The sequence below is a fragment of the Ceratotherium simum genome, chromosome 11 (genome assembly GCF_057802395.1).
Source record: "Ceratotherium simum simum isolate JZ-2026a chromosome 11, ASM5780239v1, whole genome shotgun sequence".
Lineage (NCBI taxonomy): Eukaryota > Metazoa > Chordata > Mammalia > Perissodactyla > Rhinocerotidae > Ceratotherium > Ceratotherium simum.
Window position 1 is genome coordinate 48,021,176 of NC_141910.1, and position 13,860 is coordinate 48,035,035.

General features: G+C 39.1%; 1 protein-coding gene across 18 annotated transcripts in view; it reads right to left on the bottom strand.

The window, feature by feature from the left end:
- LTBP1 (latent transforming growth factor beta binding protein 1) overlaps positions 1–13,860 on the bottom strand; it is a 384,533-nt gene that overhangs the window by 100,147 nt on the left and 270,526 nt on the right. For all 18 annotated transcript variants that reach the window (XM_087436922.1, XM_087436919.1, XM_087436921.1 and 15 more), the window contains 4 exons: positions 12,468–12,593; positions 11,052–11,177; positions 10,545–10,667; positions 6,999–7,118 (listed from right to left, as the gene is read on the bottom strand). In XM_087436922.1, coding sequence (XP_087293048.1) covers positions 6,999–7,118; positions 10,545–10,667; positions 11,052–11,177; positions 12,468–12,593 — 495 coding nt within the window. The remainder of the gene's footprint in view (positions 1–6,998; positions 7,119–10,544; positions 10,668–11,051; positions 11,178–12,467; positions 12,594–13,860) is intronic.

The following is a 13,860-nucleotide window of genomic DNA, read 5'->3' on the forward strand; positions in this document are numbered from 1 at the left end:
CTGATTCTTATGATCATCACTTCCTTTTAAAAATGTTTCACCTCATCATTCAAACCCTGCAGTCTACAGTTCTTTGTCAAGATCAACATGAAGTTCAGCGGTCATTAGTTTCCAAATTTCACCTTCTTTCTTCTTTGGGGGGAAATGAGGACATTAATCTCTCTCCTTTCTGCTTTCTGGCAACTTGCCGTTCTCCACAATTTCACAAAGATGACTCCCAGCTGGTCAGCAATCCCACCTGCAAATTCTCTCATTGCCTTGGGATATAATTCATCTGGGTTGGGAACCGTTTTGAAATTTCCCTTCCTAATATCCTGGGAACACACCAGATTGCCTGAAGCCCCTCCCTGGGCATGACCTCTACCATACAGAGGGTATTCAGCGGCAGACTTCACACAAGTCAGCCCAAGGCTGTGCTGCCCACTTCCACTTCACGTCTGCCCAAGGTTGTGCTGCCCACTTCCACTTCACGTCTGCCCAAGGTTGTGCTACCCGCTTCCACTTCACCTATCAGCTCCTTGGGGTTGGTCAGAATTGGTTCCAGAGCAACAGTTTACCTGCATTACTTCCTATACTTTCAAGGAGAGGAATCTGTCAACACTGTAAACCAGTCATTTTTCTGAGGCCATTCAGCCTCATGTAATTCCTTAGTCACCAACATAGACTTCAATGAGTGAGCACCATTTGATAGGGGAAGAAAACATCTTATGCTATCACTATAGTTACATGAAAATACAGGATTACTCCTTGCCCCAAACATGCCATTACTTCAATTATTGCTCAACTATTCTCCGCACATAGTCTTTTATACTAAAGATGATAGGAGAACATATTTGACAGAAAAGTGAGCACGGCAAAATGAGAGACAGATGCTGGTTAGGCTAGTGTGATGAAACCACCTCAACTGCACAGGAGGTACAGTAAATCCTCAGGATCTCAGCGTCCCCCACCCCCCAGGCCCGCCCCATCAATTCTGACCAAATTAAAATATGCAGTAGCAGGGCTGCCTACAAAAATATGTTATACATTCCTCAAAGACTCATCACTGCTTTTCAGAATTGGAAAACAGCCCATGCTATGTACAGATAAAGAGCCAAGGATGATCTCAGAAAATCATTCCACTAATCCCACCGAATCACTGGCTTCCTACTTTACCTTTCCAAAAGAACATATTGTCTTTCAGGAAAACTCAGCTAGGGCTATCTCTGGTACAGGTCTGCCATCTCAGAGTCTAGAATCCTGACCTATTATTACTGTTGCTTGCAAGGGATGATTCCAGCCCACATGGATCACTCCTTTCTATAAACTTTTTTCCTTATTATCTTATTGTTTTGTTCTCTAATTTTCTTGGGTGTACATGAGAGATACATGGGATATCATACAGAACAAAACACTAGCTTTGGAGATAAAAGACCTGGGATCATGTCCTAGCTCTGTCATTTATTACCTACGACCTTGAGCAAGCCCATTAACCTATTTGGGTTATCAATTTCTATATCTGTACTACAGGGATGATTGCAATGAGGATCAAATGAAACAATAAAGACACTTTGTAAATTATAAAAAGAGAATTTTTTTGTTATCATAATATCTAGTCTTCCCACATAGGCATGTTTCTGCCTCCAAAAATAGTTCTTTGTTTTTTATTGAGATATAATTGACGTATAACATTGTGTACGTTTAAGTGATGATTTGATACACTTATATACTGCAAATTGACTAACACCATAGTGGTAGCTCATACCTCTATCACAACACATAATTATCATTTCTTTTTTGTGATGAGAACAATTAAGATCTAGTCTCTTAGCAACTTTGAAGTTTATAATACAGTATTGCTGACTATAATCACTATGCTGTGCATCAGATATCTAGGACTTATTTACCTAGTAGCTGCACATTTCTACCCTTAAACCACATCTCCCCAAACCATCCCCCAGACCTTTACCATTCTACTCTGTTTTGCTTTGCATTTTTACAACTTCAAATCTTCTCTGGCATCTAGAGTTAGATGCTCAATAATAACTTAGTGACTGACTAGAAGACTCCTTTAGCATATAATGATTTAGGGACAAGGCTGATGTTTGCACATTTTATAATATCTGCAAAAGGTAGATGCTGAGCTCAGTTGCCATCTTACATAAAAAAATAAACATAAGATGAAAGTCTTCAATTTCAGATGTCTATGAATATTTGTATATTTCATAAAGGTTAACAATGAATCTTAAAATCTGAAAATAAATCCTAGTGTCAAAAGAACTCCTAGAACAATGAGCTCTCCGTGTTTATCCTATAAGTCCTCTGCGCCTGGTTTCGGTTAAGACTGTGGCTAACCAGTTGTCAAGTGGATTGAATGATACTAAGTTCTTCAAATGCCTAAGACCTATTACATTTAGAAAACTTAAATGGGAGTCACAAAGTCATCATTAACTTAATTACAGGCTGACAGAGAAAGATTACTCTGATAAAAATCTCAGAAACTTGTGTTCCCGGGTCACATGGTCTGCCACAGACTCAACTATACAGCAAGACAATAAAGTAAACTAAAAAAGGGATCTCTGCAGACATCCACTAGGGGATAGATACTGTGTCTTACGAAGGAGAGCAAAGAAAATGAAGTGAAAGAATGGAACCAGCAGTATTGCAGAGGCTGAAACATTAGTTAGGAATGATCAATGACCCTACAAAGAAGCATTATGATTCTCAAGAAGTATATTCCAGCTAAAACAAGAATGCTCAGACGTTGAAAGGATATGGTAAGATTAAGATTACTTAAATTCATAAGAGAAAGGTCCTATGACATAGGGAGAGTTAAAAACTATATGAGATGAGCTTCAAGAAAGCCAAAGAGAAGACAGTTATACATAGAACTTAGATATATAATTTACTTTAACAGGTATCAGTTATTGCATTTCTTCTATTTCAGGACAAAGGAGCTAAAGGGGAGGGTAATAGTGTTGGTGGAAGAAGGGTTATAACATTTCTTGGGTCCTACCTTGGGTCAGACACCTTACTAGGTGCTTTATATCACTTATTTAAACTCTGACAATAAACCCAATGAAGAAAGTATTTCAATCCTCATTTTACAGATATTGAAACTAAGCTTCAGAGAGGTCACATAGCCCGAAATCTTAATTCAGGGAAATATGATCTTTATATCCAAGTTACTGAATGTACCTTTAAACAATTAAATATTAGAGAATTTCCTTTGGGGGACGGCTCTGGTCGGGTTTGAATCAGGCTAACTCTTCTTGAGTCAAGAGAAACCTGTAAATTGAGTACCTGACAGGCTGGCTTCCCTAAAGAAAGATTCAGGTTAAAGCAGCCAGTTGGAACCAGCCAGAACTCGGGGTGATGAAAGAGTCACTAGAGGCGGGGATGGAGCGGGCATCACCCCCAGGCTGAATGTGAGGTCCAAGGAATACAGTGTTGAATGATGAAAGGGGCTCTCAAGAGAGGACTGAAATCCACAACTTGAGAGAAGCAGCTACATTAACAGAGGAGCCAACAAGAGTTGCCAAAATGCATTAAGGGATAGATATTTTGAAAGTGGAATAAACTGTTGAGAATGAAGGATCGTACACTCTGAACTAAACACTAGGAAACAGTGTGGTCCCCCAGACAACACCTGCTAACGTTTTACCTGTTTCTGTGCAAAATAATTTCAGTTCTAATTCATAAATCAAGGAGAAGCATCAATCAGTAAGATCCAGCTAACATGGCATGAATACAAAGATGCCATTAACAGTTTCAGCAAGTTCACCATTTAGTCAGTGAAAGAAGCAGAAAGTGTAACTGGCATCAAATCTCTGCGGTATAAGGGTGAAAATAGCACTTCTTACTTCTTAATGAAACCATTTAATAGAAAAAAAGAGCCAAATTGACAGGAAGGTAGACAAGTTTTAAAAAAAAAACCCATAAGTATAATGACAACAAATGAAAGTAGTATTATGTAAAACACTGTACAACTTTAATTATAATAATTTTAAAAATATGCAGTCAGTGAGAGGAGAGTGGTAGAAAAAGAAGGATACTAAGATTTATGGAATAGAATAGAATAGTGGGGTAGGGATTATCATCTCTAACATGATAACTAACAAATGCTAAGTGTAGGACTTGTCTCCAAATGGTGAGATTTGGGGAAATTTTAAGTCTTTAATGTTCTCATACATTAAAAATTGGAGAAAAAGGTTTCATCAATGTATCCTAAATTATCTGGATAAAAGGATACAAAAAGCCACAAACTAGTCACAGATTAGTGACCAAAAAAAATGGTTAGCAAGGAACATCTTGTAATTTATCATTTGATGCCTTCTCTGTCCACCATAGAATCTCTAACACTCCCTATCTCTGGGTGCTTTTTTCTTCCTGGCACTCATCACTTCTGACATACCATATACTTTACTTATTTGTAAGCACAATGCGAGCTCTAGAGTATAAGTGCAATGTGGGGAGGGAATTTATTTTGTTCACTCTCAATCCCCAGGGTCTAGAAAAATGCCTGGCTCCTAGCAGGCACTCAACTGTTAAACAAACAAATAAATATATATCAAGTTGTGTTATCAATGAGCTCAACTCAAAGATAAGCTTAAGTAAGGACTGCACCTTCTGAAAAATATTTTCGGGTATCAGAAGTACAAAGGTGAGAACTAAAATGTAAAAAGGAACACAACAACAAAAAATATGGCTGGGTATTCATTAGCACTACCAGAGTTTACCAGGAAAATCCAGTGCACTTATTGGCTCCACATGAGCAGAAAGGCATGTTACAATATCTGCTTTTTGTCACACTCAACTTTTCAACATTTGAAAGCTCTACTATCATAAAAAAAAAAATGAGATGGAAAATCCATTTTGGTATAATCTGCAAAGGCCCTCATGAGAAATTTAGAAGAGCTGGAAGGCCAACATGAGCAATAGACAGAATTGCAATCGTATCACAGAGGAGAAGCTTCACCTCCAGATTACATAAAGCCTAAAATTTCACCCAATGCAGAAGAAAAAAGTACACTTCTTACTTTTAAGAGGAAATGCATGACCCCCGCCACTTGTTCCAAGCAGTAGCTTTCGTTTTTACACTGCTAAGTGTGTGACTTTGGTTGACTAACACAGTGACCTAACATCTCTGCTTATGATTCTGCTAATCTGGTTGGCAAAGTGAAATTACTTTTAAATTAGGTGCTGTTTTTCTGTCACTAAATTGGAGCAAAGTGGTCACAATTAGATTGATTGCATACATCTAGGTATAAGAACTCACTTATTATTATTGCCCAATCCAAATAAATGCATTTATATTGAAGAGCAATCACCTGCCCAATTTGGTCAGTCACATTCCATCAGTAAATTCATGAATCAGGGCTGTGTTTATACTACTCTTCTCTTGTGAATTTTAGTCATTTAAGGTAAAGTTCAGGCTCTGCTCTTGGATTATAATATGCATCACTATGTGATAACGAAAGCATGAATGGAACCTTGATAGGCAACTATGAAATTTATGCCAAATGGGAAAATTAAAACCAAATGTACTTTCTGACCAGCACTGATTACATAAATAAACGTTTATCTAATAAGAAACAAATGAACGAAAATCTTTTCTTCTCTCCAAAGATCAACATCTCACAATTCCATTGATAGAGACTCTGGGGGATGGGCACGAGGTTCAGGGCAAGGGACCACGTGCACTAGGTACAGAAACTCAGCTCATACTGCCTGGTGATGAGTCCAAAGCTTTGAAACCGGGAGTGTTTCTGCCAAGCCTACTTATCCCACTCCCTCTAAAACACCTAAATGTCTTCCCAGAAACATAAGGATAACAACCAACATTTTTAACAGGACGGAGAGGGTCTGGTATGGGCTGCCCCCTCATCTTGCTGCAGATCTCCCCTTGTTCTCTGTCCTTCAGCTACACTAGCCTTTCAGCTTCTGGAACATGACCTGCTTCTTCCTCATTCCATAAGCCCTCTGCACACGCTGTTTCCTCTATTCAAAACGATCTCTCTCCCCTCCCCTTCTCCAGTTAAATCCCCAGTCAAACCTCAACTCAAGAATTTCCCTACAGGCAACTCGTTCTATCATGTGCCCTTGTAGCATCACAGAACCCTCCTTCCTAGCACTTGTCTCACTGGTGCATTTGCATTTACTGATGAAATGTCTGGGTGAGTATCGGTCTCCCCACAAGATAATAAGATCCACGAGGAAGGCACTTTTATTTTTTTGTCCATCAACATATGCCAGCACTCAGTACAATCCTGGGTCCACATAGTAAGTTCTTCAGCACTTGTGGAAGGAAGGAAAGAAGGAATGAACGAATGAAAAGTTAAATCGCATGGAGTGGAAGAGAGTTCAACTTTTAAGAAAAAGATCACATGGCAGACAGAAACACAAAGGAAAACCACTAAAAGGGGCAAGCTAACTAGAGCACAGGTAATTAGAACCAAAACAGATTTATCACTTCCCTTCCTCAGTGCCTAATGCAGGTCCTAAGTATTAAATACTTAATCGAATATATGAAGGGACATAAGGGGCCTGGGCAATCAGTCAAGATTTCTTTTTCTACCTTTGCTACTTCTGCTGCACGTTGGTGTTTGCATGCTTCCTAATTCAATTAGTCTGTGGTAGCTGCTTCTTTGGCCTTTTCTCTCTTTTCGGGCATTTTCTCTCGTTCTGGGCATTTTGCTTTCCACTTCTCTCCTCCCTGTGGTGCTTATCATTTTACTTGGTTTGGGTAATTTGTCACATCAGGGATAACAATTTATTTCAATTAGACTTATCTGTCCCATGTAAAATCCCACATTCTTCATGCCAACTCATTTTCTCCATAGTTAAAAGCTACTTAGAACTTTCCTTGGAAGTTTTCTCAGAACGAGGTAAGTTTGTTACACTTAATTTTTTTTTTTTTCTTTTCATTTTGAAAGATGGCTCACTTGGCATTACACCACTGTCAGAAAACGGGCCAGACAGAAAAAACAAAACTACCATGAGAACACCCTAGTACCTACCAAGACACTGCCCATTCCAGCCTCGGAACCCCTCTGTGCAGGGAACACACTGGTAAGATCCAGGAGAATTTACGCATTGCTCATCTGGACAGGTACTTGGAGTCAAACATTCATCAATATCTGAAAAATCAAAAAGCTAGGTCACAAACATTTTATCAGAATACTAAAGCAAAAATTTACTTTATGATGAAGGGGGAAGAAAAAGGCGTGTTATAAACTACACATTGGTGGGGAAAACACTAACTGGATAAGTGCAACACTGAGTCTACACTTAAACACACAGAGACGATGCATGGCCAGGCACACCTCAATTAAAATATTTACACATGTTCAAAGGAAAAACATGGCCCCAATTCTCCAACTGGAAGACCCAGATCTCTCCACTCTTGGAGCTGGCATCTCCTTCGGGGCCACTTTCTGAACAAATCTTTCAAGTAATACTGCAGTGTGCCAGAAAGAAATACAAGAAATGAGGATGCAAGTAAGGAAGCCATATATCCACCTGGCCAGAGGTTCTCTCTGCAGACCCTGAATGCTCTAGGGAAATCCTCGCTTTGGCTTCATGGGCCTAAGAACATCCTGGGTTTGAATAATTTAAAACTTTTCACATGATAGGAATTTCTTGGAGATGGAAAAAGAACATTAGGAGAGAATGAACTCACCACATACTTCCAAGATTATCCAGAAAACATGGTGGCTATGATCATATGGTACTATTTTCTAGTAAAAAATACACCTTACTTTTCACAGTCACAGCTAACTGAAGTTATTAATCATTGTTCTTTTTGATGTAAGGAGAAAACAACATCTTAAATATGGTTGGGACTGTGGCAGAGATTACTGCAATAGCTTTAGTCACTTTTAAGAACGGTAAAATAATAAAATGGGGAAAAAGGAGAATATAGGAGATGGTTCAACAGTTTAAAAGGAGTAGTAATACCTTGGGTACTAGCCCCACTTGAAATAAATGTTTTTCTGGAGTTGGATTTTTGAATTCAAGTGAGTGGATTTAACGTTTAAGTGTCCCAGAATAAAATGTATAAAGGACCTCTAATCATACTTAAACAGATTTTTCACAACATAAGCTGAAAGGTGAAAGAAATAGATAATGGATACACTAAACATACATGGGTATTTGAGGTCTTCATTCTGGCAAATTCACAAAAATTATCTCCCATTATATATCACTAAGCATGGGAAAAGATGCTTAAAGTAAAAAAGTTGAAGATGATATTAATAGAATAAGCACCAAGTCAGTGTTGTAATTTTTTTTCCTATCACCAAAATATCCTTGCCAATAGACAATGACACACAGTGGTTTTTTTTAGGTCAGATGTTCTGGGACTTCTTGTTCTACAAAAAGATGATGCTTGCCAGTTTCATTTTCCAAACAGCATTACTTTCTTCTCTGGATGGGAATTTTTTTTGTTCTTTTTTTTTCGTAGAACTACAACCGCTAAGTCAGAGAAGGTCACAGAGATAGGCTGGTCCAAGGTACAATGCCGAGCAACACCAGATAACATCCCTGAATATCCTGCTGCTCTCTCCTCTGTTCCCTCTTCTATAAATTAGGGACTACCTGCCTGGCAATACCTTAACAGAATAAAGTAAGGACACATGAGATAATGTCTATAAACTATAATAGACTCCTTGGAGACTGGTGCTGTTTGAAAGCAACTTGGTTAGTGACAGCTGAGAAAATCTTCAGTGAGCCAGAAGCCTGGGGACCTCTGGTTCTGGTCCATGACGAAATTAGAAAATAGCCACGTTATTTGGCTCCTTCTTTTCAAGGGGATAAAATTATGTATTATTTACTCAGGGAACTCTGGTAATATTTCTGTTAAATAATTTCCATATATGGAATATTACTGAATAGTCTAACTGCTTTCCACTTACATAATTTTCAAACTTCTCTCCACTTTCCATTCTTATGCTATAGTTAGTACTTAAATATCTTATTGTCTCGTCCTGAGAGTGTATGTAGAATTTAAGATCAGTATTTGACCTCTTTTGGGAGTGTTGCTTTGCACATAAATACTTGTCAGATAAACCCACACCCTTTTTTTTAAAACAGTCCCACAACTATAGATGTACTGAGAAGTTCTATACAAAAACAAAAAGAGTCAGGGAAGGGAGAGGTTTAAAGCAACTAATAGTTCTTGCAAACTGACAAGGTGACAGGCACCATACAAGATACTGCAACTTGCGTGTATTTTGAGGACAATCCTAAAAGTTAACTTCACGGTTCCCATTTTACAGATGAAACTAAGTTTCAAAAGGGCTAAGTAACTGGCTCCAAGTCAGAGAGTTACTAAGCGTGGGGGGTCGTGAGCTGATGCCATAGTCACTGCTCTCTTAGCGAGTTCCCGGTGGAGGCTCTTCACACCTGTGCTGTCTCATGGCCCTCAGCTGTCGGGGGAGAGTTCATAGCTCTGTTCTGATCTGAGTTGATCAGAGATCCAGTAACATAAAATGCTCCCACTTCTCTCTAGATTAGAACCCAAGGGGCCAAAGCAAGACACTAGCAGGAGAGGCAGGTGCAGGCTGCCAAAAGAAGTCTTATTAGCTCTCCCTCCAGGCCTGGGTCATCAGAACTGAGGAAAAAACCAACATGCGGAAGCCAAGGGACAGCTGAGAGCAGCCTGCCCCAACTGGGCTATCCCTCCCTAGCTCTCAAAGCCCAGTCACATTAGAAAAGAGACTGATTCTCAGGCAGCCAGGCAGGGAACCCTCATGGAACGAGCACCAACCCCATTTCCAGCTTCCTCAAAAACTTGCCCAGAGACCCCTGCTCCTTCGCCCTGATGTTTCCATGGCAGGATTTAAGCAGAAGTTCAATGTATTTGTTCATGAAAATGATTATTAAAAAAGTACCACAGTGGTTTCAAAAGAACCTGTGGAACTTGGAAACAAACACAAGCAGAAATATGAAATGGTTAATCATTTTGGCCATGCTATAAAAAGTTTTCAAAACATTTTTATAACGAGAACAAATTCATTGCTGAGGTCAATAATAAAGAAATTTTATCTAGCACAGTTGGAATTTGACCCGGAGTTGGTCAGACAGTGCTTCTGTAGAGAGTCTGCAAGCAAGTCCCAGAACACATGTAAAAGAAAGAAGTTGAGACAAAGGAATGTAACAAACTGAAAAGCTTGAAAACTAGCAGTCAACACTGGTTACACCTGCATCATGTCCCCAAATGAATGATCCAGACACTGTAATTAAGTCTGGGTTTGTACTAACTTTGCAATTAATTATTCTAAAGTGATTTCACTCCAAATACCAGAGAAGGCAGATACTGAAGTGAGTAATAGAGACAGCAGGAAGATAATCCAGACAGAGCCACTGAAGTGAGGCAAAGAGGCTGTGAATCCAGCAGGCAGGAAGAGCTTGGATGAGCTGGTGTCACGCACAGATTGGTAGAGGAAAGTAAGTACCAGGCTAGGTGCCTAGCAGCCTGGGGTTCTGGACCCAGCCCTGAATTTCATGGTCACATGCATTCTGCACTTAGAGGTGGCAGGCTCCCCGTTCTCTAGCAGACTCACCCTCGCATTGGCCTCCCGGGGTCATGCGGTAGCCGCTATCGCAGTATTCGCACCGGAAGGCCCCCACGGTATTGACACAGTGCCCTTCCCCGCATACATCTGGCCTCAGGCACTCGTCAACATCTACGCAAAACAGAAAACATTGTCGAGTTTTATTTCCCAAAATGTAATTTCAAACCTCTCCCATCTCCCAGGTTAGTTTGAACTTAATAATGAAGAAACTGATTTGTTTCACATGTTTCAAAATTGAGTCGTTTTGATTTATGTAGGGTCCAAAAGAAACATTTAACGCCTCTTGTCTTTGCATACATTTGACACTTCATTCAAAAGTGTTGATGGGAAAATAAAATCCATTGTTATATTTCAGTATCTAGCAGGTTACTACATCATAACAGGTGTTTAATAAAAAATTCGGAGTTGCCTGAATAAGCGCCGGACTGATGAATCTTAGGGGAGCTAAAAACCCAGATCTGAGAATTTATGCATTAGGAAGAACACTGCCATTACCTATGCAGTTAGTACCCTCCTCACTGGCCATAAATCCTGCCGGGCAAATACACAAGAAACTTCCCTCGGTGTTTTCACAGCGTCCCTGGGAGCAGAGGTTTTGGGCCTGAGTGCATTCATCAATATCTGTTAACAAAAACATAGATAAAAGGATTATTATATAGGGTAGCATGAAATTCTCAGTCTCCCTCTTCCATTAAAATACCAGCATGCTATTCCCTGTGTCCTACCAACCTCGATAACTGAAGAAAATAGTACAAGGAGACATGACCGTTCTCAAATACGTGAAGGGCTGTTACTGGGAAGAGGGACTACACTTATGGTGAATTGCTTCAAAAGCTAAAACTACAACCATGACATTGGTGTTTCAAAAAGACAGATTTCAGGTCAACACAGAAGGACCCGCCTGATAACTGGAATCATCTAAGCACTGGAATTCGCTCTGCAACTCCCAGGCCAGCTCAGCAGGGACCATCTGAAATGTCGTGAAAGGGACTCTTCCACTGTGTACACGGGTGGAGTCAGACTAGATCATGTCGACTGCCCTTTTCAATTTTGTATTTTAGGGTTCTAAACATCATACATGCAATGTATGCAAATGAAAGAGAAATAGCCATGTTATGGAGCAGGTGAATGCTCCCTTACCCCTTACATTGACATACATAAAACCAAACTGCAAAATGCACACATGTTGCACAATGGCAATCGAGATGATCTACTCTAGCTCCACCCATGCGCTCAGTGGAACGGTCCTTTTCGTGACATTTCTGACGCTCCCTGCTGAGCTGGCCTGGGGAGTATTAATTAGGCATATGTCTTTGTTGCTTTATCTTCGCCTTATAACTCTTAGTGCTGAATTTTCTTTTTCTAAAAAAAGAGAAATTCAATTTAGTGTTAACACATAAAAATGATTTACTTATTAGCACCATTACACCTCTTTCCGAGATACATTTTTTCCAAAGAACCATATGTGAGATCTCTTATTTATAAATTCATTAATTGCTTTGTGTCAGCATATACTGATTTTCCATTTAGAAATACCTTTTAGAAATCAGATTTTATGTACTTAGATGAATATAATTCTTTATTGCAGTATACATTAATATTAACTTGGCTTTGCTAAATATATGTTTGTAGTAGCTATTTCTAGAGCTCTTAATTATTTATTACACCTACAAACTTTTTTCACCTTCATGTAACTGTATTATACTTGGTAAGGTGGGTAGCCATTGAACTAAAAGATAAGAGCATCTCAAGAACTTAGCAAACCTCTTTTTTGAACTCCCTTAGCTCAAGGATAAAAATTTTTTTAAAGTTAAATACAATAACATTTTCCCATGATAGTTAAAGAAAAAATGTCCTACATGTACAAATATTTTATAATTATTCATTTTATCTATCAAAACTGTCTCTTACCAACACATTTCCTCTGTTGCTCACTGAACTTGTAGCCTTCGTAGCATATACAGGTATACCTCACAGGCAGGTTAATGCAGTGTCCTGCTCCACAGATATCAGGGTTCACAGTACATTCATTTATTTCTTTAAAAATAAATAAAAATTGTGGAAGAAAAAAAGATATAAATAATGATTTGATTGCTACTTACAAACCATTCCTGATTAGCTTATTGCCTGGTATGCAATTAGAAGACAGAAGGTGACTTTTAAAAACAAGTATCAATTCATTTGATTACTTGACAATTGATCAGTTAGTCCCACCCAAGGTCATCAATAATTCCTAATGAAACAACTTCTTAGATGAACTGGAGTGGGTGGAAACTCAGGAAGAGGCCACGTTAGAAGTTCTAAGACAATCAACTCTTCTTAACCTCCAAGATGGCCTATCAATGAGTTTCTGTCCACTCCAGTTCATCTTAGATGATGGACTTGAATCATAATGTGATTTCTCCTGATAAGAAATACATGGTAACTTTCTATTCATTAGCAGGCCAAATTCAAGTTCCAACAATTACATCCAATCTCCTCCCAAAATTTCTCATTAATTCTAAAGAAAGATCTACCACTTCTAATCAAAGCAAAAGTTTTGAGTGTAACTTACTCTTAATTTGCCAATTTCAACCTGAGCATATTTTATTTATACTGGTAAAGTAAAATGTTCCAAATCTTCTCTGCTAAATTTCTCCCTTACTCTCCTACTGATTCCTGCTTGAGAATTGCTCCTTCTATAAAGCCTGAGCAGATTAACCCTGAGTCCTCACTCCACTCATAGACACACACTGTGATAGAGGCAAGGTCATAGGAGTCCTAGGTGGGTAAAGGCCATCAAAATGAGCTTCAATTACCAACAGGACTTGAGGACTCAAAGGTTGCCTTCTAAGAGGAATTACTCCCCTAAGATAGGCTATTTTCAATGTCCTTTGTAAGGAGGTATAATGGTATAGTGGGGGTGGAGCAGTGCAGCTGGTGGTTGAAAGCCCAGGCTTGGAGACAGTAGAGGTACAAATCTTGCTGCCCTTTCTTAGCTCTGTAACATGGGCAAGTTACTCAAACATTCCACACCTCACTTTTCTGCATGTGTGAAATGGGAATAATCAGAGTACCAATGTCAGAGTGTCAGATTCAAAGGAAATAACTTAAATAATGCATGTAGCCCAATGCCTCATATACGACACGTGTTCAGTAAAAGTTAGCCATTGTTATCATCATTATTACCGTTGATCTTATTGTTGCTCCAAAGAAACAGCACATTTATAACAATACTACCTTGGGCTATTATCTCTTGGTCATCACATAGTAAACAAAGCTTAAAACAGATGCTGCCATGGATGAGTCCAAGTGGCCCAGTGTA